General features: G+C 58.2%; 1 protein-coding gene and 1 long non-coding RNA gene across 6 annotated transcripts in view; one reads left to right on the top strand and one right to left on the bottom strand.

Moving 5' to 3' along the window:
- FBLN2 (fibulin 2) overlaps positions 1–20856 on the bottom strand; it is an 82981-nt gene extending 62125 nt beyond the window's left edge. The window contains exon 1 of one of the 5 annotated variants that reach the window (XR_011647570.1): positions 18300–18403. Coding sequence is in view for 2 of the 5 variants with exons in the window: in XM_071212242.1 (XP_071068343.1) it covers positions 18300–18332 (33 nt within the window). In the remaining 3 variants the exon portion in view is untranslated. Of the gene's footprint in view, positions 1–15132; positions 15215–18299; positions 18404–20774 lie in introns of those variants that run through there. The other 4 variants (XM_058288938.2, XM_071212242.1, XM_058288937.2 and 1 more) reach the window with 4 other exon arrangements.
- On the top strand, positions 535–2318 carry LOC131276198 (uncharacterized). Its single transcript, XR_009183713.2, has 2 exons — positions 535–805; positions 1860–2318. It is a non-coding gene; the product is annotated as an uncharacterized lncRNA (long non-coding RNA).
- Positions 20857–24206: the final 3350 nt, after the last annotated feature.

Here is a 24206-nt window from a genome sequence, read left to right on the forward strand (position 1 = left end):
GTTAAGAAAGAATCCAAACAAGAGGCACAATCCGGCATCATTCACATGAACTAAAAATGCACACACAGAGCTGAAATACACATTTTGCAAGAAGCAGGCAAACAAAAAGATACTCACTAAACAGAACTGAATGAATAGCGGCCTACTGGGGGGTGGGCAAGGGGTGGGATGCAGAGCGGGACAAAGAGAAAGGGGGACAGATAACCAAGAAAACGAGAGCTAGGCCCTGCACACACAAAGATAATAGTGTGCTGCTGAGTGGGGAGTATAATTAACTCAACTCTTAGCTCCCGAGGTCTGGCCGGAAAAAAAAAAATCAAGCAAACAAAAAGGACCCCTTGTTCCAAACGGGCACCTCTGCCAGCTGGGACCCCAGTAGCCCCAGCACGGGTTTCCGGCCGGCTGGCCCCGCCCCATCCAGCTGGGGGCGGGGCGTGTCCTCACCGGCCAATCCACACAGCTCATCCCCCTCTTCGCTGTGATTGGCTGAGGAAGCGCATGTGACCAAGCGGAAGCTATGAGACGGCTCTGGCTAAAAGCTGCCGCGTGCTGAGCCCGCTCCGCTTCTGCCGCTGGCCTTGAGACCCCGAGGTCCAGGGGAGAAGTCTGACGACCCTCCCTGGCGGGGAGACCCCGGGACCCACCCCCGGTCCTCCCTGCCGAGGCACCAGGCATTCACCTGACCAGACGCCAGGTGAATACAGCCCACGTGTGCCCGGTGGCCCCAAGTGACTCCCCGGGAGCACGGAGAAAGGCCAAGCCCTGCCTCCAGCCCCGAACAAATCCAACGACTGCCAGTCGGAAGGTACCAAGTGTTGTGGTTTGCCCCAGAAAAACGGGGCTCTCGATCCTGAACAGGGACCCTCTATAGGAGCAGGGGCCCAGCCCTGCAGAAGGGTGGGGGGACTCCCTAGACGACGAGAGGCCTGAGACCCAACGCTGGCGCACGTGGTTCTTGACTGGCCCCTGGTTTGCACACACCAGCAGGGAAGGGGTATTCCAGGGGTAACTGAGGAGCCCACGGTGGACCGGGCATTAGACTATGTCAAGGGACAATGGCTACATCGGTTAGGTGTGAAAGGTGGCAGAGACTGGCACTTTAATTTTAAAAGATTAACACTTTAAATATCACCATGTCCATCTCAGGCTTTCGTGCATTTCAGCATGACAGCCAGCTAGAGGTAACAGGCAGAACGCTCACAACTCATACCTGGGGACGAGCGTCGGGTGTTCCTTTAAGCATCACCTCTAGGGTGGCTTGGCATTTTCCATAAGGACGAGCCACAAAGACGGTGAGCCTTGATGAAAATGGAGTATGCCACGCCGCTGGGGGAGCGTCCAGCCCCGTGGAGGGACTCCTCGTACACCAGAACTGGGCAAGCCAGAGAGAGCCATGGGCAAGTGGGGGCGCCGACACCTGGGTGCTGGGTGCTGGATGCTCAAATTCCGGGCTGGAGGTGGGGAGGAGCGGGGTTTACACCCGGCGTTAGGTCCTCGGGGCTCTAACTTGAGAACGAGCAGAGGTGGAGGCGAGGGTGGGTGGGCCAGGGCCTCTTCCCAAGGAGCAGCCTGCTGCAGACAGGTGGCTGAGGACACCCCCCCGCCCTCGGCCTGGAGGCACAGGCTCCTCTGGAGAAGAGTCCACTCTCCCACAGCCTCGCCAGCCAAGGGCACCTGGGGTGGGCAGGAACGGGGGACGGAGGCACCTGCGGAGGCAGGGTCAGAGAGGCCACCAAAGTCCCCCAAACCTCAGCTTCCCCGAGGCCCTGGCTGCTGGCTCCGAATACAAACACCCCCCGCCCCAAAAGGGGGGTCACACCCCCTCCTCCGCGCAAATAAACCTTGGTGCTCATCCGCAGGAGGCCCCGGAGGAAGACTGCGCTGGAAGGGACGCTGGGATGCCGAGGCCGCCCCAGGGGAGACCTGTCATCCGCTTCTGCCGCTGGTTTTGAGACCCCGAGGTCCAGGGGAGAAGTCTGACGACCCTCCCTGGCGGGGAGACCCCGGGACCCACCCCCAGTCCTCCCTGCCGAGGCTCCAGGCATTCACCTGACCAGACGCCAGGTGAATACAGCCCACGTGTGCCCGGTGGCCCCAAGCGACGCCCCGGGAGCACGGAGAAAGGCCAAGCCAGTGCTGCCACTGCTGGAAGTGGGTGCCTGCCCGAGTAGGGGTGAAGACCCGGCCTCAGATAACATCAGAGCACCCACGAAGAAAGCTCTTCCCTTTTTCAATCCCCCCCAGTCCTTCCAAGGCTGACAAGGGTAGTGTTGTTGGATTTAGCAGATGAAAATACAGGCTGTGCCGCTGAATGGGAAGTGCAGAGAAAGGAGTGGTTTTTTAGTAGAAGGGCGTCCCGGGCAGTCACGGGGGCATGCTTAGTCACCGTTCACCTGAAATCCCAACCTAAGCAGGTGTCCTCTGTCATTTTTATCTGGCAACCTTAGGCAAGAAGATGGTCTCAGGCTGGTGCTGGCAGAGCTTAGGGAAAAACTTCTTAAGTCTTTGCAGGGAGTTTCAAACAGCAGGGGATGGCAAAAGAGAAATAAATATACAAGACACCGGTAAACGGACAAGTTATGAACGTACAAGTAATCAGTGCCACCCAGCCGGCCCGGGGGCGCCTCTGAAGGCGGCTGCTGGCTCCAGATGATGCTTCTAGAACCCTGGCCCAAGAAGGCTTCCCCCAATCCCGAACCCAGTCAGAGGCCAGCCACAAAGCAGCAGCCTGGGCCCGCTGGGGACCATAGGTGTGGGACCCGCGTCGTGCTTCCTGAAATTGTTACACAACTTAGATAATTTCACATTGAAGGAGTATCACATTCCCTAGGAAAATCAGAAAGTCAGGCCACACGTGGCCTCCCCCACGATAACAGGTGTTCAACCATCGAAATCAGAAGGTGCACACGGCCTCGTCACCCAGGGCCCTGTTCCCCGCCTCCAGCCCGGACGCCCTGGGCCCTGGGCACATCCCGTATAGCCCGAAGGAGAGCGGCCCAGCCACAAGGCACGGCGCTCCCGCTCCCGCCTGCCCCGGTCGCCTCCTGAATACCCTGGCTTCCTACGTTAGGATCCGCATCTTCTCTAAATGGCAGGCACTGGGACTCTGAGCCCCCTTCCAAGGAGACCACGCCGACCCGACACGGCCTGGGGGGCCTCGGGGTGCCGGTCAGATCAGAATCCAACCTGACATGCCCACGGTCACACAAGACACCCCGTTGAGGGGGGGCACGGGTTGGTTGCACACTGCCTTGGGGTGGGTTCCCCAGAAGAAGAGCCCGAGACAGATTCTAGGTCCGTGATTTCTCAGGGAGAGATCCAAGGAGACAGGGATGGAGGGAAGCAGGAGAGATACGGGGAGTCGCTGGGCCAAGCTGGGGCCTCAGCTGGGGCTCGGTGCCGGCCTGATCCCTCCGGGGAGCTCTGCGTGAGGCTAACACTTCAAGAATTGGCCCACGTTAGTCAGTCATTGGCCAAGGGCCACAGCAGGCCAGGGGGGCAGGCGGCTTAGCTCTCCAGCAAGTCCGCGGAGGCAATGCCTGTTGGCCCGGGGCAATCTGGAGATGGGCCCAGATGTGAGCCAAATGCAGCCGACACCTGTAGCTGCTGCAGGTGAGAAGGGCCTGGACAGGAAACACGTGGTATGTCCAGTGTCTCCCACACCTTCAGACCCACATACACACATGGAACCACCACCCGCCTGATCAAAAGTGGGGAAAATGGTTTGGCCCTTGAAACTGTCCAGAAACCCCTCTTTGATTTATAACTTAGCCTGGGATCACTCCAGGCCCAAGAAGATAAGAAAGGAATTTTTTTTTAATTACAATCATAAGGCATGTATACTGTGGCTCCATAAATGAATAATCAAATCAGAGAGAGGAAGGGGGGGAAAGACTACAGTGAAGGTCCAGCAGGAAACAGGGGCTACTATGGAGACCTCCCTGGAGTCCCAGGCCAAAAGGGAAATTAAAGGTTGCCCCGGCGCTCCTTGTCTGATGAGAGGAAATTATCTAGTTCACTGGGAAAAAACACAAACTTGTTCTTGGCACAAATCGTTAGCAGGGATTTTCGCTGTTGAGCAGGTTCATACTTAACTCTCATTTCCTCAGTGCTGAGACAATGCCAGACGCTGGACTGTGAGTCTCCAGGAATATGCAGTTGCTCTAACCATGCTCTGCAGATGGTAATATGGGCAAAGCAGTGGAGAATGACTGGGCGACTCTTCTGGAATGTCAGAGAAGGCCTCACCAAGGAGGTGATCTGCCTGGTGAACACATGGTGCCATGCAAACAGGGGAATGGCCTCTCAGGCAGCAGGGACCACGTGTGCAAAGGCCCTGTGGCAGCAACAAGCTTGACCCGCCGTGGCCGGTGTAACTGGCTTGCAGGGAACAAGGAAGAGAGCAGAAGGAGGCAAGTGAGCGGCAAGAAGAAACGAGGTGGCAGGAGCATGAAAATCAAGGAAGGCGAGAAGACAAGAACGGGGAGGGATCAGGCGGGCACCCACGTCCAGTGCCCTAGGGAAGTCGGCAAAGCATCCGGTACATTTACGATTTAGCGGACGTTGTTCCAACGGGTGGGAGGGAAGGCACGGCTAGGTCACAGCACACTGGGAACTCAAGAAGAGACTGCAGAAGCCTAAGGAAGATTTCATTCAGATGAAGCACAAAAATAGGCAAAACCAGCGACATCATTGAGGGAATACAAAGGGAGGAGGCAAATCTAGAGAGAAGAGCTGGAGTGAGTGCCATAAAAGCCTGGCCAGTGCGGGGGGCGGGAAGATGCTCAGGAAGAGCCATGGGGGGTCGGCGGAGCGGGGCAGTTTTCTCATTCTTCGCCCAGGTGCTCACAGGGGAGGATCTGCTTTACCTTTGTTTATTAAACTGTACCCTGATTAACACATACTTTTTTGTATGTGTGATCAGCAATGAAAGAGCTTCTCTAAAGAAAAGGGAAAAAAGCCTCAAGTGTGGCAGTCTAGAAAAAGGAGACAAAGGCCAAATGAGGGTGCTGGCAGAAGAGATGGAAAGGAAGGAGTGGTGTGAAAGGGAGTCACAAATTATCAGGAGAAAAGTGATCACATTTGGCATCCATCTTTAAAGTCTCTGTTCATCTCCCCACGGGCCAGAGCCTTAACGATGGATGGCACGGTTTGCAGAAAGACGAGAAGTCTGGCTGAGAAGGGGGGCTGAGGCTGGGGGTCCAGGGCAGGGGTCTTGGCCGTGATAGGCTGGGAGCTGCCTGAGAGGTTTGCAGGCCAAGGGGAGAGCCGGGCAAGGCTGAAGACATGGGTGGCGGGGGCGGCAGGATGTCTCGGAGGAGGGAGGGGCTGATGGAGAGGGGAGGGAGGCACCAGGTCTCTGAGCAAACCCTGGATTTGCTAACAGAGCAGCGAGGCACCAAGGTGGATTTTGGGAGATGCCAGGAGCCCCATGTTTTTCACACACTCATCGGCCACTGGGGATTTCCCTCAATGGGGTGAGCTCATGTGAAACTGGGAAAAATAATCCGTCAAGTAGAACAGCCAGGTTTTTTGTTCCCCTCCCTTCCCTTGCCTCCCTAAAAAAGAAAAAAAGAAATGAATTAAAAGCGCCTGCAATCTTGGACGAGAGCTGGCCCCACATCTATAATCGCCAATCTCATTACCAACGTAAGCAGGTGAAAAATTACAAAGATTAATGTCGGTGACTTATAATCAACCTTTGAGAAAAGAAAATGTTGCTTTTGGCACGGGCGGGAGCTGATATTTTTCCTTCCCCACAAGTTACTACTCTGGAAAGAGGAAACACTCCTAGGGCAGAGCAATAAGAAAACGCCCTGCCCACCAGCCAAGACTGAGCTCACCAGTCCTCCCACCTGCCGCTCCCCCGCCCCTCCACCCCGTCCCGGGGCGCATCACACCCCTGACCCCCGTCTCTGCTTGAGGCATCCTCCTCCAGCTCACCCAGGGTCCTGCCCACCAGGTCAGAGCTGATCACATCCCATCCCTGCTCAAAATCCTCAATAGCTCCCTATCACCTCTGGCCCCTCTGAGAATCAGAGAAAAACTATAGATAACCCACCCCCCACCAAAAAATAAGAATATGAACCATGCTCTGTAGTGCAGTGGACAGGCTACATTCACCTGACGGCCACTCACAGCCCCTGAGCTTCACCGGGGGCCCACACTACCCCACTCTTACTCCAGGGGGCACCTCCCGTTGCCCTGACAGCCACGCCTAACTCGGGGATGGACGCCAGGCCAGTCAGAGCCCGGGATGCCCAATTCAGGGGCTTCTGGGAGAGATGCCCGGCCAGCAGCCCTTCCCACCACTGGAGGCTCAGGAAGATTGAATGTCCAGGGCCCCTGCAGATATCTCGCTGTCCGTTGAGAATGCCCGGGGCTGGAGCCAAGTCAAAAAACCAAAGAGCCAAAAGGTGGAAAGAGTTTTATCTGTGGAGCCCTTGGCCTAGACCTAGATATACCTGAAACTAGCTGAAAAGCTGAATTTTGCAGTAACATGAGCCCATTTTGTGTAAGCTCCCTTGGACCGGGTTTTCTGGCACTTGGAATCAAGAGTCTTAACAGATACGCAGACATATACCAAACACCGTTGTGTACCATTATAGGGATCACACCGATTTCCTGGAGCTCACTCAGGGACCCCAGGCTAAAGACCCCTAGCCCGACGAAAAAATGTCAACTTCCAAGGGTGGCATTCCAAGCCCTCCCCAAATTTTCTAATCCATCTCCCTGTTGCCCTCCACCCACCCAACCCTCACGGAGCTGGGGGGCTGGCTCTGGTTCCCAGCCCCTCACCTTCACTCACATGGTGACCCATCCCAGGATGCCCCCCTCCTGAACCTGCACACCCAAACCCTACCCACTTATTTAAGGCCGAGTCCCAAGGGTGGTTGGGGGTGTCGGTGGGGGGACGATGTTTGGATGGGGAGGAGATGGAGAACAGAGGAATGGGAAGTGGTGAAAGACTGGGTAAGTGAGCTGGTACATGGATGGAGAGTTGAGGAAGAGATGGACAGGTGAGTAGATGGATGGAGGATGGGTGAATGTGTGGTAGGGGAGGACAGATGGATGGGAAGATAGATAGATGGGTGAATAAGTGAATGTGGATATATGTCTGATGGACAGGTGGGTGAATGGGTGGAAGCAGATGGAGGGTGGATGGATGGCAAGGTGAATTAAAGGATGGGTGAGCCAGGAAGGAGATGGTTGGCTGAGGGACAGACAAACAAACGGCTCAGCAGACAAATGGATGCCTGAGTGGTCAGCGTATAAATGGAGATGTGAACCAGGGGATGGTGAGTAGAGCTAAGAAAGTTCTGAGGCTCAATCTAGTGCTCCTCCCAGGCTGCCCTGGGGGAAAAAAAAACAGACCAAGACCAATCCCTCTTCCACAGGCCAGCGTCGCAGCCAATTCACACGTGGTGTGAACAGCACAGAAAGCACAGGCTGGGGTCAGACTGGCCTGGGGTCAAGCCCCGGCTGAGCCACTTCCCACAGACTGCGTGACCACAACGAGAAACGCTGTCTCTCTGAGCCCCATTTTCCCCATCTGTTCAATGAAAGAATAACCACACCCCCCTCGCAGAGTGCTGTGAGGATTAAATAAATTATCTACAGAGGCTAGCACAAGATGTGGTAGAGTCAGAACTGACAATAATCTCTTTGTTATTAAAAAAAAAGTTTTTTCCAGGACCTAGAAAAAGAAAGGTGGCCCCACCTCTCATTTTATAAGACCAAGAAAACCCTAATATCAAAAGCAGACATGGACACTAAAAGAAAAGGGAATCACAGACCAGTTTTCCTTATGACTCTAGCTGCCAAATCCTAAAGAAAATATAAGAAAATTGAATCCAGAAGCATATTAAAAGGATAATAATATATAATATGCCCAAGTAGGGGTTTACCTCAGGAATGCAAGGGTGGTTCAATATGAAAAAAAAAAAAATCGGTGATTCACTTTGTTGTAAAAGTGGTTGGAGGAAAAATTCAACGTGATCATCTTACTAGATGCTGGAAAAAGTATTCAGTACAATTCAACGTCTTGTGACAAAGAGCTCAGAGAAAAGCAAGACTGCTGGGAAAGAGGCTCATATACCAGGTTCCTACAGGAGGTGACACCTCCCCACCGGGCCCTGGGAATGTGTCCACCCACCTCCTTGCAGAGAACAAATTGGCCATTCAAAGGGGGGGAAGGCTGGGGGTGGGGGGCTTGAATGCCTTCCCCCAAGGAACACAGATGGTGGGATTTCAGGAACCGAGGCAGGTCAGCGGGGAGATATACGTCGGGGTCCACCCCTCTTCCAGAGCCTCTCAAACCCCTCCAGGGAAGCCGGGACGTAGCTCAGCCCCTTCCCCAGCCTCCGGGGTTGGGTCCTGAGTCCAGTGTGGAATCCCTTTATGCTGAGAAATCGAGCCCAGAACAGAACTGAGGCTTGGGGGTGGAGGGCGCAAATGGGGTCCCCCGAGAGGTGTCGACCTGGTGTTCTCCCTTGCCTCAGGGCTCAGGCATTCTCTGGCTTCCTTTACTCCTTCTCCTTTGAATAGGAGAGGTTTTTCCAAGGGAAGCCTAGAAACCACGATTCCTTTCCATGAGATGCGATTACCTGCGAGACAGGGAGCGTGTGCACGCGTGCTCAAGACTGTGAAGAGAGGCACCCGTGCGCACGTGGACGATGTGGGAGGGTGGGCGGGGCTGCGTGCGAGGCTCGTTAAGCACGTATGACTGAGCAAGTGCGTGCAAGCGCGTGTAAGAGTGAGTGTGTGTGTCCGCCCCTCCTCAGCTGGAGGTTTCCCACCCCTGCTCCGCTGGTCACCACCCCACCTGCAGCCCCAGCCCGGGGGGCACGTCCCCTAAAGCCCACGTCAGCCCCCGCTCCTGCCTCTGCACTGTGGTCCTCTGCTGGACCCGGGCCGGCCCCTCAGTCCTGCTCCCCGGCCCCACTCCCGCCCCCACCACGCTCACCCGTCCCTCGCAAGCCCACCCTCTCCGTGCAGCCACTTCTCAAGCCCAAGCTCAGCGCAGGCAGCCCTGCCGACTCCGCCCCACTGGATGCTCTGAATAGCACCCTGGAGAGACATGTCTGCCCTCGGCCCCATCTCACAGGTGACCCGTCTTCTGCTCCAGGCCAGAGGGGATGCTCACCAGAAGCCGGGCCTGGCTGCACCCTCCCCACACTTGGGGGCTGACATTTTATACGGACACGTAGGCCGGCATGGCTGTGTCTGCAACTAGACCATGACCCTCTGAAGGCAGGCATCCTGCCTCTCCTGCTCATCCCAGAAACCAGCGCCTGGGACACGGTGGACACTCGGGATGCTTGTGCTGGGAATGTGGATGGGCGGATGGATGGCGGGTGGGTAAGTGGGTAGAGTGGTAAGTGGATGGATGGTAGGGGGATGGATGGGTTAGTGGGTGGGTGGGTGGATGGGCGGATGGATGGTGGATGGATGGGTCAGTGGTTAGGGTGGATGGATGTGTGGGTAGGTGGGTGGGTATATGGGTGGGTGGGTGAGTCAACGGATGGGTCAATGGGTGGGTGGAAGGGTGGTGATGTGTGAGTGGATGGGTGGATGGATGGATGGGTGGATGGATGGACAGATGAATGACAAGTGGTGACTGGGAAGGTGGGTGGGTGGGTGGATGAATGGATGGCTAGATAGGTAAGTGGGTAGAGTGGTAAATGGATGGATGGTGGGTGGATGGATGGGTTAGTGGGTGGGTGGGTGGATGGGTGGATGGGTGGTGGATGATGGGTCAGTGGTTAGGATGTGTGGGTAGGTAGGTGGGTATATGGGTGGCTGAGTTGACAGATGGGTCAATGGGTGGGTGGAAGGGTGGTGATGTGTGAGTAGATGGATGAGTGGATGGATGGATGATGGATGGACGGATGGACAGATGGATGAGGAGTGGTGACTGGGAAGGTGGGTGGGTGATGGGTGGAGGTAGATTACTTTATTCATCTCTACGGCCCCAGCAGGGGGCTGGCCCAGAGCATGGGCTGAGTTACAGCTGTGACCTCACCGACACCCGCCCCCAGCAGGGCCTGCAGAGAAAGAGAGAAACCTGCCTGGCGTCTCTCCGCAAGGTGCTGGCGAAGCCGGGAGCCCCACACTGAAAACCAGAGGCCCCTGTCCACCCCTTACATTAAAGCACGTTCATGTGTGTGTCTCCTTTTAGCCTCTCGAAGGCCCAAGATTCCGAACTGGGGGAGAGGGGGCAGAGACAGGCAGAAAGAAACTGAGCAACACGGAAACTAACAGACCAGAGAGAAAGAGCAAGACACAGAGTGAAAGAGAGAAAGAGAGAGGCAGAGAGACAGAGAGTGAGAAGGAGGGAGAGGCCAGCGGCGGGGTCCCCAGCACGGAAGCAGAGGGGGAAAGCCGGCAGGCAGGCGACCGCAGGACAGGCGACGGAGACAATGGAGAGAGCAGGCAGGGCTGGCTCCAGGGCCTCGGGCTGCAGGAGACAAGCATCTGGCCAAGGAGGGGGAGGGCGTCGGGCCGGCCCTGCAGGGCACGGAGCCAGTTAAAGCAGCTCTGCGCCTCCCGCGGGCCTTAGCTGTGCCAGCGCCCCAATTCATTTACACGGCCCTGAAATTTAGGAATTTGTCGGTGTGGAGCAAACGGCCCGGGGTCTGGCACGGGCTGTGGCAGAACCATCTAGGCTGGGAGTCTCCGAGGCTCCCTAAGACAGTCCAAGCACCGCTGCTGAAGCAGAGAGTGAGCAAAACCAAGTTTTGGATGCCCAGAGACCGGGGTTCAAGCGGGAATCCCTCCTTTCCTGCCTGGAGGTGGCTGGGCGCTGGGCCAACTCTAGCGATATTTTCCTCTGGAAAATGGGCCAATCACGGCAGCCTCTTAGCAAAACCGAGAGGATTAAGGGAGAGAAGGGAAAGAGCCATTCCTGGCAAACATCGGGCACTCAATAAATATCCAACATAATAAAATAATTTACCAGCACCAGCTACTCCAACCTTCTCATAGCTCCTCAAACCTGCCCATTCCCTCTGCCAGGCATATCCATCTTCCCCTTTGCAAACTCCTATTCATCCTTCAAGACCCAGTTCAATATCCCTCCTCAAGAAAACCTTGCCTCAAGAGTTCACAGCGACTTTCTGTGACTTCCCTGTGCTTTATATTCAGAGTTCTTGGGCCTTCTGGTTCACAGACAAGAAATATGAAAAAAAAAAACAAGAAGTTTAGAGCAAAGCCACAGAGAATAACAGACTTTCTTTGCCCATATTCTCAGGATTTGGGATCATGCAGTTGGAATGGAACATCGGGACCCCACAGCCGCCATTCTCTCTCCAACTCCCCATTTAACATGAATTATCCCCAATGTTGAATAACTGCTGTTATTCCTACTAGGATGGCTCCACCATGTGAGAAGAGGACAGAAAAAGCAATGAGCAGGGCAGGCCGCAGATGCTGCAGGGATCTCTGCCCCCTCCTCCCAATAAGCACCCTCATTTTCATCTGGGGGAAGCCACCCTCAGGCTATGTGGCCTGCAGGAGGGCCAGCTAGAGGCCTCCCTCCCCCAGCCTCAGTGACGGGTGAGGGTCAGCCACACGACCAAAGCTGGGCCCAGGCGGAAGCTTCTGGAAAAGAGGGGCTCCCTTGCCCTGGGGTTGCTGAGCGGAAGGTTGAGAGCCTGGAGCTGCTGGGGCCATCCGCCTACAGCATGGGCAGAGCCCACCTGAGAATGATGCTCATACAGAGAAAAGGAGAGAGACGGAAACCTAGTCGTGATGGCATCGTTGGACGGATACAGGCAGGCCTGAAGCTAGACCCGTGTTCTCTGCAGTTACACGACTTTTTTTTTTTGCTTAGGTTGTACTTTCCATCACCTGCACCCAAAATAATCGTGCCCCTTACAACAAGAAAGCAAGAGTGTTTGGGTTTCTGCGGTTGCTAAGCACCATCCCTGCAGCAGACAGCTCCCCTACCCTGCCAGAGCTGACTGGTCCAGGCTGGATGTTGTACACAAGCTGAGCCAATCAGAACTCTTCCCCGGGATTTTAAACCGCAGCTGAAAAAAGCACAGACCCACCATCCCTGGTGCAAGCAACTGTGAACCGTGGGGCCTCCAAGCTAAGGGCTGCCCGCGTCTCCTATCACGCGGTAGAAGCCTCTTTGAGATCATCGAACAGGTTCACAGAGGAAACCAAAGACACAGCAAGCCACCTCCATCCCAAAGAAGCGTGCCCAGACCGGGGCTGCCCTGCCTTGGAGACAGGCAGCTGCTGTCGCCCTGCCCTCTGCCATCCTCAGCAGTCAAATACACCCGTGTCTCCTCTTTTTTGGGAGCATAAGGTCAGGTGCTCAGTTCAAGAGAACACGCAGGTGGGTAGGAGAACAGGGTAAACTTCTCCGATGCCAGGTCCCATCGCTACTTATGGGACTGAACTGCCATGACTCACCTGGCGCAACCCTTTCCAGTTCACAAGGCACCATCTGCCTGGCCTACTCCGTGGAGGCCCAGCCTCATCCCACCGGTCCCGTCACACTCATCCCCTCAGCACCCAGACGCTGGCCCTGAGCCGAGGCTTCCCAGGGTCCGACCTCCAGCTGCTGCTCCCCCCGGCACAGATCCCAGGCCGTGGGACTCCCCAGGATAAGCCGCCTTCGTCACCCAGGGTTCTTCCCAGGCAGCAGGCAGGTCGCCGAGGTGGGGGGTGGAGAGGAGCAATGGGAATCCACTGCTCCTAGAACCAGGGACCTGGCTGGGAGAAGACATCCCTGCTGACGGCGCTGGGAGCTTCCCACAGCCCTGCCCCACGGTCCCAGCACAGAAGGCCCCAGGAGGGCCCTGAAGTGGGAAGAAGTCCATCCCTACAAAGGACATTCAAGGACCCCACTGGAGGGGCTTTCCAAGGGGAGCCCGAGATGACCGCTCACTGTGCTTTCCGCGGCTCAGGAAGAGGGCACCGCATCCCAGGGATCCCAGTGGGTAGCTATCTCCTTTTAAATCAATGGGAATATCAGAGAGCGCTCTGTACTGCTGCACCTTTACCCCCTCTGTGGCTCTTGCTAAGCTTCCTGTTAAAGAGAGAGCAGGAGTAAGGGCTCAAACCTAGGGCAGGAAGCAGGTGGCTAGAATTTGAAAGGACTGCTCTGTTTCTTGTTACATTTCTTTTTACGAGTAGTTCTGATTTTATGAGCAATCCTGATTTCTATTTACAGTTGTGAGATAAGGTTTTACTTTTAAAGAAGTTTAACTGGTGGGGGACTTAAGAAAATTTTTAAGTAATAAAGGTACCGGAGACAGAAGGCTATAACAGAAACGGGATGTGGGAGGCGAGTCACCGTTTTATCGGAGGAGGAAGCCAACAATCCCGCTGGTTTTGTCCCCAGCCAAGGGCAGAGGCGCCCCCTCTGAGACCTGCCCTGGTCCGTCCCGCAGACGGCAGGCGCCGGGGAAGCTGGGGGGCCCCTGGGCCAGGCAGCGCAAAGGCTGGTTGCACAAGAGGAAACAGTGGCCGCAGAGGTGGCGCCCACCCTCAAAGGAAGCAAGCCAACACGCACTCATAGGCACCAACTACCTGCCCAGGCCAAAGCCAGCCTCCCACCAGCCCCACGGCCCAGGCGCAGAGGCTGAGGAGCTAAAGCACTAAAGTCGGGGTGAGCAAAGCGCCCGGAGTCAGGCCCAGGACGCATGACAACCCTCAGGGTCCCCCCCACGCCCGCTGGGCCCCCCGCCACACCGTCAGCCCACACCTGAGTCCTTTCAGGTCATTCCTGGGAACCAAAGGTCCACGGGGCCAGGAAGACAGTCTCCAGTTCACAGGTGAGGAAACTGAGGCCCCAAGAGGCGAGACGACCTGGGGCGAGTGGGGCTGCCTTAAGCAAAGCCCCCCCCACAGTGGCCACCCCGCTGCACAGGGGCCCACTCCTCACACCGTCCCCCTCGGCCGGGCGGAGGCTCCCAGGGTGCCCCGTCTGACCCCAGGCCGGGCGGCACCACTTTCTCACCAGCACGGGACCCGGGCAGGATACAGCCCCCCTCCAACGAGCCTGGCTCCCCACCCTCAGGGAAGGAAATAACCTTTCCCCAAACCAGCACTTTCTCTGCAATAATCTCCATATATGAGGAGAGAGAGGCATTCTTGCAACGTTTCCAAATTCCAATAGTTGTAAGGACAATGGAGCACAATGACGGGACAAAGGGCACTGGAAAAGGACCCGTTTGAGGGAGGTGTATGGAGAATGGCACGTGTGGGCCGGAGGGGCAGCTCGCCCGCGGGGGAGCTCTGGGGCCACCAGCCCCGGTGCCTGCCCAGCCCTCCCTGCTTACGCGCTGGGGACCTCAGGCCACGCGTCCCGCTCTGAGCCGCAGGTCTGCTCTCACAGGGCTCTGGGTCCACGGTCTTGGCCCCTCCAGAGCAACTCAATTCCCAGGCAGCCAGAGGGACCGCCCCAGCTCACAGGCCTGGCCACGTCCCTCCCCAGCTCAGAAATGTCCATGGCTTGCATTACCTGTCCTTGGACCAGGATTTGAAGTCCTCCATTTTCAAGGGACCCCAGCCTCATCTGTGCCCTGTCCTCCACCCCATGCCCCCGAGAGAAGCCAGGCTCCCTCCCAACTCTTATTTCCCTTCACAGATTCTGCACCACCTCCTCCAGGAAGACTTCCCTGACCACTCCCCAGCTCAGCAGGATGTCCCCTCAGCACCCCATAGCCCGTGACAGCCCTGGCCCAAGTGGTTTAGGCCCCTGAGATGGCAAAGCAAAAGGACTCAGGGTCCTTATCTCTGTAGATAGAGCACCCAGCATGGGGCCTGCCCACACCAGAGCCCACCAGGACCCAAGTGGCATGTCCCTGGTGTGGGAGTTCAGGGAGCCACTGTCCCAGGGGTCCCCAACTCCAGCAAGACCCCCCAGCTGCTCAGACTCAACATCCCATCAGGGTTCTAACTTCCCAAATCCACGACCCCCCACTGCCCTGTAAGGCTGGGGCTCCCGTAGGTCCCAGCCCTGCGCCCCCGCATCTGCCGCAGCACTGCCCCACCCGTGCCGGTCAGTCTGGGAAGGGCCCCGCTGCGGCCCCTGCAGTCCCAGAGGCCAGAAGGAGCCCAGGGGGCAGGGCCACCTGTGGCCCAGGCCCCCACCCCCGAGAAACCCTCTCCTACCTCGGAGGCCTCCGGGGCTGCAGCAGAGCCGCCATCAGGCCAAAAGCCCCGGCATCGCCTGGTCTCCTCTCTTTCTCGCTCCCTCCACTTCCAACCCGGCAAGAAGTCCTGGCAGCCTCGCCTTCCAGACAAATCCGGAACCTGACCACGGCTCCCCCCTGGCCCTGCCGCTACCCCGCTCGGGCAGCAACTCCTCATTGGACGCCGTGGCGGGGACGGCTGTTCCTCCACCGCCCTCGCCCCTCCCCGAATCAGAGTCCTCCATCACCCCGAGAACGCGAGGGAAGCCCGCCCGCGGCCACCTCCGCCGGGTCACCAGGGTCCTGTCCTGCAGCTGGCCCCAGCCGGGTGGGCCTGCTGTGCCCAGGGCCGGGCGCCCACCTTGCCACGGACCCGCTCGAGTGTGCCCTCCTCAGACAGGCCTTCTCTGGTGCTGTCTGAAAGAGCCCCCCGCTCCCCTTGCTCCCGCCAGCCCACGCGGCCGGCACGGAACAGTACAGGGCACGTCCATTTACTTCCCCTCCGTCCTCCCGCCAGAGGACGACTCCACGGAGGCAGAGGACGTAATCTGGGTCCCGGCTTTATCCCAAGCACTTAGAATAGGGTCCAGCACACAGTAGGGACTGAATAAATATCTCTTTTTAAAAATATGAATTTATTTATTTACTTTTAAGAGGTACCAGGGAGTGAACCCAGGACCTCAAACAAGAGAAGAAGATGCTCAGCCACTGAGCGACATCCATGCCCCAGTGAGAGCTGGGTCTTTTGTTGGTTTTTAGGAGGTACCGGGGGTCAAACCTGGGACCTCGGACATGGGAAGCAGGTGCTAAACCACTTGAGCTGCATTCACTCCCCTGAACAAATATCTTTTGAATGAACGATCTCACTTCCTTTTTCCAACAACCCTGAAAGATAGGGATTATGGCACCTATTTTACAGGAAAAGAGACTGAGGCTCAGAGTGACAAAACATCACATGGTCCCAAGTGAAGGAGCTGGGATTTGAACCTCGTTGGACTCCAAAGACCGGAGCTGTCCCCACACCCGCACTCCCTGCTTTGCAGCCAGGCCGGCCCGCCTACCACTGGGGGCTGGAGCCTGGAGCCAAGCTCCAGGTCGGCGGAAGAGACTATAGAAATAGGTTAAGAAAGAAAAGTTGAATGCAAGAGAGCAGAACACTAAATCACTGTGATGCCCGGTCCAGGAAGAGCCCGCAATCAAACCACCAAAAGGAAACACACCCAAAGGAAAAGAGGTTAGAAAGAGTGGGAGAGGGAAAGGGAGGGTGTTGTTTCTTTTCTTCGTTTGCCAAATTTTGCAAAAAGTGACTTTGTTACCATATCATTTTAATCACAGTGGAAACTTTCTCATAGGAGGCCAGGAAGGAGTTCAGTCTGTTTGGCAACAAAGACGGCAAAGCAGGGAATTTTAAAACCACCTTCAACACTGACTTCACACCGCTCACCCACCGGTCGCTTTTTAACGCCATGTTTTGAACACATTTGAAAACCAGAGAGCAAAAAAAGGCAAAAAGGCATACAATGGGAAGTCTCACCTCACCTGCCCAGACTTGCCCGCCCCCACCTCCCAGGTAAGGGCAGAAGCACCATCCTAGGTTTCCTCCCATGCTTTGTTTTAGGCACATACCAGCAAACGTGAATTTATCTTCCTATCACCCCCTCTTATTTTACACAAGAGGTAGCACTCTTTACATACTACCCCACACCTTGTTTTCTTCTCTTCCTAGATCTTGAAGACCCTCTGAGAAGAACATCCTGGTTTTTTCCTGTTAAGAACACACCATCGTCGGTAGCCCTGCAGGCAGCACCCCTGACCTTAAAGGTCTGCCCCCCTGCCTAATCCCCCCCACCTGCCTGGAGCTCCTCAAGGTAAGACCTGCCCCTGAGTCACACCTGAGACCTGCCCCCCAGCACGGGGCCTGGCACAGAGACAGCTCTGATGAGCGGTTATCAGGGAAGGGGGCACCCCCTCAGCAGCCATGCAGAGTCTCTTGATCTTGCAGCTAAGGAGGGTATCTCAAAATGGAAATCTGATCTCGTGGCTCCCTGGCACAAAACTTTTCAACAGCATTCAGACTCTCAGCTACAGCCTCCTGGCCCCGCGTGACCTGCCCCTGCCACCTGGCCCTCACCTCCTCCCTTTCTGTCCTTCACACACACCGAGCAGGACCCCGCCGCAGGCCCTTTGCACCAGCTATTCCCACTGCCGGGCTTTCTTGCTCATGGCTCTCGTCAGCTCAGAAATCGCCTCTTCCCAGAGGTCTTCCCAGCCCACCCTGGAAATCACGGCCGGGCTGGCTTCGCCTCCATGCTAGCACCTACACTTATCTGCAATCGTCGTCTTTCATGCATCTGTGGCCTAGCTCGCCCTGCCTCACCCCTCCAACTAGAGCAGAAGCTGCGTGAGAGCAGAAACGCTGTGGGCACCGTGCACCACGAGCTCCCCTATCCAGACAGCGCCTGGCCTTGCTGGATTTGCGTGTGTCGAAGCTATCACGGGAGCGCAGAGGACTTCCACCCTCAGCCCAGGGGCATGCTGGAATCGGTCCTGCCTCACAGAGGCCTGTGGGACCAGCATGGAGGGACCCGGGCTTCTGTCCCAGGACGGAACTGCCTCCTGGGAAAATCCTCTAGCTGGGGAAGGCCCCTCAGAGTTCAGGAGCCAGAGAGGTGGGCTACCCCCCATCTCCTGGAAGCCAGTTCCCAGAATCCCCACCCCACCCCCCAGTTCGGGGACCATTAGCACTGAAGACCATCAGTCTGCAACCACTGCACAGAGGGGAAGACTGAGGCCCGGGGGCCCCCACCCCAGGCCCCCTGCCCCCCCGGGCCCAGTCAGCCCTAGCACCTGCCTCCCCAGCAGGAGAGAAAACAAAACTGCCCATTCTTTCCCAGGAGGTACAAGGAAGAGGCCACACCTGCCCACGAGCACCCCCGACTCGGTCCCAGGGAGGCCTCAGTGAATTTTCAAGAATTCAGCTCCATATACTTGGCCAACAAGCCACAGCAGAGAGGAACAGGAAAGAGGACTTAGAAGAAAGCAGTGGACGGCCCCACCCATGCCACCCAACGAGCTAGCAGAGCCAGGAGCGGGACCTGCTGCCCCTCTGTCTGACTCAGGTCCCCTGAGGGTGTGCACCTCACGTACCAAAGCTGACCAGGTGTTTAAGGCAGGAAGCATCCAACCCGGAGCCCCAAAGGCCAGGCTGAGGCTTCATCCCAGGACATGCCGCGACGGGGCCTGATGCTGAAGGCAGCGGGCCACGGGGGAGTGCAGCCGGCAGGGCTGAGCTGGGAAACGCGGCTGTGCTCTGCGGCCGATGAAAAGGCATGTTCAGGCCGCGTGAGAGCGTCACCTGAGGCCCTGACTTCAGATCCACCCTGAAGCTACATCTACGTTCCTCATCCCACAAATACTTGGCCAGCACCTACTGTGCTTAATAAGGCCCTGCCGGGGAAGTCCCCCGGGGCAATCCTCGATCAGGTGTATTCACTGCCACGCGGGATGAAAGCGCTTTAGAGTCAGCAAACAGGGGTTCGAATCTCAGCTCTACCACTTTGTCGCCGGTGGAAGCCTCTCACCCTGACAGAGCCTCAGTTTCCCCGTCTGTCAAGCCTTCCTTGCAGGATCACTGAGAGGATCTGGGAAGAAAGGAAACGGATGAGCCTGGCCCCGAGACGCCCCCTTGCCCTGTGTGGATTCCCGCCTCCTTCCCACCGCCCCCCACGGCCCAGCAGAAAGTGCCCGCTGCCATCACAGAGGTGCCCTGTGGGCGTCTCCGGGCTGCACCCCTCGGGGCTCTGAAGACTAACGCCTTCAGCTGGGCCGAGGCTCCCCGAAAGCTCCCCACCCACAAGACTAGCCCGGATTCACCCTTGGGGTGGACAGAGCAGCACGGCACAGCCCAGCTGACACGGCAGGCGTCACCAACTGCAGACACCAGGCAGGGGCCAAAAACGATGAGCGAATCAGGCCGGTGGGGACCGGCGGCCAGCAGGCCCCCCTGCCTCCCACAGAGGGTCGACGGTACCAGCAGGATCCGCCCAGGGCTGCCGCCAGGGAATGAAGCCCCCGAGCTGCCAGACCTTGGGATTTTTCAAGAGAAGACGGAAATCCGGACTTGCGTGTGCAACCTGCCAATTTGTAAATGCTGGCAGCTAATTAAATTTTTTTTTTTAACTAATAATAACATGTCGAGAGCCAAACAAAACACACAGGACCAGCCCTGGGAGGGGCTGGCAGGTCCGTGCCTCTGTTCTAAGATTCTTTGGACTGCATCCCCTGCCCACTCTCCCATCACCCAGCTCCGGATGTAGGCCGGCCTGGCCTGGCCGGAACCCTGTCCCCTCCTTCCCTCCAGCTGGGGGATCTGCACCCCCGTTTTGCACGTGGGGAAAGGGAGGTCCAGGGCCCCCGGTCATTCGGCCACAAACACGCCTTGGCGCCTGCGTGGACGCCGTCCCAGCCGCCCCGGGCTCATCGGGGCTCTCTCCGGAAGGGCCCCCAACCAGTCCCCTGGTGCAGCTTCAGACCAGCCCAAGTGGCGATCACAAAGCAGAGATGGGGTGATACCCTGCACCGGCCATGGAGACGGGGAGGGCAACGCCTGAAGAGCGTGGAAGGCTGTGCCCACGGACAGGGTGCTTGTGACCATCAGGTTGAGACTTCGGGGTGTATGTGACTCTGTGGTGGAACGCCACGTGCAGGTCTATTTAACCAGGTATTGAGTGTGCAAGATGCACGTGCATGAGATGTGCTAGAGACACGCATGCATGAAGACATGTGAGTGACCGACGTATGTGCAAGTTAGAGAGAAGCACGTGCGCTCGACAGACAGCTCTACGTGACAGAGGTGTGCGTGTCTGAGGGCTGCTGTGCCACACGTGTGAGGCATGTGCACGTGAAGCGTGTGCGTGAGAGAGCGTGTGAGAGAACTGGGCGTGAGAAGCAGGAGCGTGGGAGAGGGATTCTGGGGGTGGAGGGGCTCAGGGTGCGGGGCTGTGAGACTGAGGGCGTGGGTGGGGTTCACGGCAATGCAAAGCGTGGGGCGACTTCTGCTGGCCACGGTGGGAGCCGCTGGGGCGGCGACTGTGCCTGGGGGTGGGGGCTGCGGGTGTGAGCGTGAAGGTGAGGCGGTGCATCCCCGAGGGGGCCGGGAGTTCCCCACCGTGGGGATGGTGCCCGGGCCTGGGGACCAGAGGGGCCCCGCGGGGTACCGCGGGGGTGGGGGGTGCGAAGGGGGAGGGTGGGGCGGCTGGAACCAAAGTGGGGACCCGAGGAGGGGGACCTGGCCGGGGACTCACATCCCCCACACACACACAATCACCATCCCCCGCGCGCCTCAGTGCCCGCATCTGTACAATGGGGCCCGGCGCGCTGCTCTAGGGCGCGGTCCCTGGGGCTGGGACCCGGGGCGCGAAACCCCGGCAGGGGCAGACTGCAAGGAGCAGGGGCGGGGACACCCCGCGGCGCGGCGAGGCGCGGGTCCTGCGGTCCGCCAACCCGTCGGGGCGTCCGAGCGCCCCCCCGAGCCGTGTCCAGAGAGGGGCGGCCTGGCGAGCGCGCGGGGGCGGGCGGGGGAGATGGAGACCCCGGGCGCGAAGGGGGTCCGCGTGGACCTACCTCGGTGCGGTCAGCGCGTCCCCGCGTCCGTGCGCCGGCCCCTGGGTGCTTGCGCGAGCCCGTGCGCCCCCCGAGCTGTGCGCGGCGCGGGGCGGAGGCGCGGGAGGGGCGGTCCCGAGCGGCCCCCAGCCCCCTCCCCTGCCCCCGCCCCCGGGGCGGGGTCTCGGCAGCCGGGCCTGGGAGGGGGCCGGTCCCGACGGCGCCGCGGGCTCGCTGCTCGCCCAGATTCCCCCCCAGGGGCCCGGAGAGGGCTTCGCCTGCCGCAGGCCACTCGGGCTTTCGCCGCGGAGCGCTGGGCGCCCCTGCCACCCGCACACACCCGCTTCCCGCGCCCAGACTGACTTCTCAGCTCCAGACCGGGCACCGCTGCCCCCCCAGCTAGCGTCGCCCTCAGTGTCCTCACCTGGAAGGTGCGCCCAGCTCCCCGAGGGGTCTGCCTCCAGACTGGACACGAGGGCCGCCATCGGGGGTGGGGGGAGGGGTGTGAGGGGGTCGGAGTCCTGGCTCAGCCCCCCCCCCCCCAGGAACCACACCTGGTACCTAGCAGGCTGGCAGCCCCCAACTTTGGGACAGCCGGGATCCCCCCTTTCTCCCAGCTCCACTCGGCTGCCTGTGACCACTGTGTGACTCTGGCCCACGCCTTCAACCTCTCTGAGCTTACCTTATCTCTTGGATGGGTGACTCGAGGTCAAGGCCCCACAGGCAGTGACCGCTGGGTGAGCTCCAGGAGCGTTCATTACCGTGACTCTCAGGCCAGGACAGGGTGAGGCACCCCGGACCCACTCGCCCTGCGTGGCAGGCCCGGAGCCTGAGTCTGGACGAGCCCCGCGGGGAGCGGGCAGCTGGCGCAGGGCTGGGGCTGGGTCCCGGCTCCCGGGCAAGGGCTCGGAACACACACAAGCCAATTCCAGGCACTGCCAGGCGAGGGCAGACGCTGCGACACCACAGCAGCCCTGTGCCAAAGGAACTGTCCCCAACCCCCTGGGCGCAGGGGCTGGGCTGGCACAGACCCCGTCCCTGCACCACTGTGGTTCATCGCAGGCTCGCAAAGCCAGGAAGGCCCAGAGAAAGGCGGGCCCCAGAGTTCTGTCTGTCCATCCGTCCATCTCTCTCTTGGCCTCTTCATGAGTCTATTTTATCTTTTTCTCTCTCATTCTGCAATAAAATCCGCATGGCATAAAACTCACCATTTTAACATTTTAAGGTGTGCATGTCAGTGGCAGCTGGTACGTTCCCGCCTTCCGCTCTTTCCCTCTCTGTCACTCCACCTTTGTCTCCCTCCGTCTCTCTGACTCAGCCTCTCTCTGTATCTCTTGGCATCTCACTGCAATGACCCGTGTGTGTCTCTCTCTCTTGGGGTGTCTCTCACTCTCCCCTGAACTGGCCTCTCCCTAGGTCTCCCTCTGTGTCTCACCCCCTTTGTCCTTGTTGGTCCCTCCTCTCTCTCTGGCTTTATCCCTGGGTCCCTGTGTCTCCCTCAATTCTGGGCCCACAATCTCCAGGACCACATGCCGTCTCTGCCTAGAGACACACGACCTAGCGGTTAGGGCCTCACATCGAGGCAGTAGCTGAGAGCCCAGAGCGGGCCCCAGACCACCCCAGGGGTCTCCTGGCAGCCCAGCGTCGGGGTGAGATGGCCAGGATGGAAGGCACAGAGAAGGGGAGCAGCCTGCCTGGAGTCACACCGCTGAGGCACGAGGGCACAGCACAGGGGAGCTGGCTGGGGTCCAGGCCCCAGGCCTCAGAACGGAGAACCCAGGCCCCCCGCCCTGGCCGGTGACGTGCCTCCCTCCCCGTTGGAGCTGGCCCTGCTTCCCAGCCTTTGCACTGGCTGTCCCCTCTGCATGGAACTCTCTGCCCCAGATCTTCCTGCGCCTGGCTTCTCCTTGCCTTGACACATCAGCTGAAATGTCACCACCCCCACAGACCCTCCCTGACCCCCTCAAGTGCCCTACCCCAGGCACTCCTCTTCTGTCACTCAATTGCATTCTCTTTATAGCACTTGCCACAGAACTGACTTGTTCCTTCATTTTTTTGGTCTTTATTTTTTTTAATTACATCAAAAAATATGAGGTCCCCACATACCGCCCACCCCCCTCACCCCACTCCTCCCCCCATAACAACAATCTCTTCCATCATCATGAGACATTCATTGCACTTGGTGAATACGTCTCTGAGCACCGCTACACCTCATGGTCAGTGGTCCACACCATAGCCCACACTCTCCCACAGTCCACCCAGTGGGCCATGGGAGGGCATACGATGTCCAGTAACTGTCCCCGCAGCACCATCCAGGACATCTCCAAGTCCTGAAAATGCTCCCACATCACATCTCTTTCTCCCACTCCCTATCCCCAGCAGCCTCCATGGCCACTTTCTCCACACCAATGCCACATTGTCTTCGATTACTAATCACAATAGTTCATGAATAGAATATTGGTAAGTCCACTCTAATCCTTACTGTATTCCTCCATCCTGTGGACTTGGAATGGTGATGTCCACTCCATATCTATAGCAAGAGGGGGCTTAGATTCCACATGGATGCTGGGTGCAATCCTCCTGCTTTCAGTTGTAGCACTCTTGGCTCCCTGGTGTGGTGGTTGACCTTCTTCACCTCCATGTTAGCCGAGTGGGGTAAGTCCAATAAACCAGAGTGCAGGAGTTGCAAGTCTGTTGAGGCCCAGGGCCTGGCTGTCACATGGTCAGTCCAGAGATTCAGATTCCCTGGGTATATGTTCCTTCATTTTAAATGAATACAGGCAACTGCCTGGGGCTAAGCGCGCTGCAGGGACTGAGGCCGCTCTGACCCGCTCCCTGCAGGTCCCCCCCGGGCGCCTAAGCCCCAAGGGCGCCTTTCCATGAGATAAAGTGGAGTCGGGTCTCCGGTCCCCTGTTATCTGAGCCGGAGATGCCCCGCAGGCGACCTTCCCCCTGGGGATCGGGCCACGACTTTATCGTGCTCAGCGCTGATCACCCACCAGGAATCTGGGGCCTGGGGCGGGAGGAGACATAGTTGGCGCAAGTTTCAGGGCTGATAAGGCCCAGGCAGACCCCAAGCAGGCAAGGGTGCTTATTTACATCAGCGACCATGACCCAGCCTCCTGGACACCAAGGCGCCAGGCCGAGGCTCACCTTCACCCACCCCGCCAGCCTGGATGGGGAGGAGAAGGCACACCGCACTTGCCAGGTCTGGGTCCTTGCTGGGTAGCCTTGGGTAGGTCGCCGTCCCTCTCTGAGCCTCAATATAGGCATCTTAAATAACATCCGGTGTGGGAGCATGGACGCTGGAGCCAATGGCCTCGTTCAATCCGCGGCCTCCCTGCGTGACCTTTGGCAGGTGGCTGCACCGCTGAGGTCTCGGTCTCCTCCTCTGTAAAACAGTTCCTTCCTCCTAGGATTGTTCGGAGTTAAGATGCTTAGAGCAGTGTCGGG

Source organism: Dasypus novemcinctus, chromosome 26 (assembly GCF_030445035.2).
Source record: "Dasypus novemcinctus isolate mDasNov1 chromosome 26, mDasNov1.1.hap2, whole genome shotgun sequence".
In the NCBI taxonomy this organism is placed as follows: domain Eukaryota; kingdom Metazoa; phylum Chordata; class Mammalia; order Cingulata; family Dasypodidae; genus Dasypus; species Dasypus novemcinctus.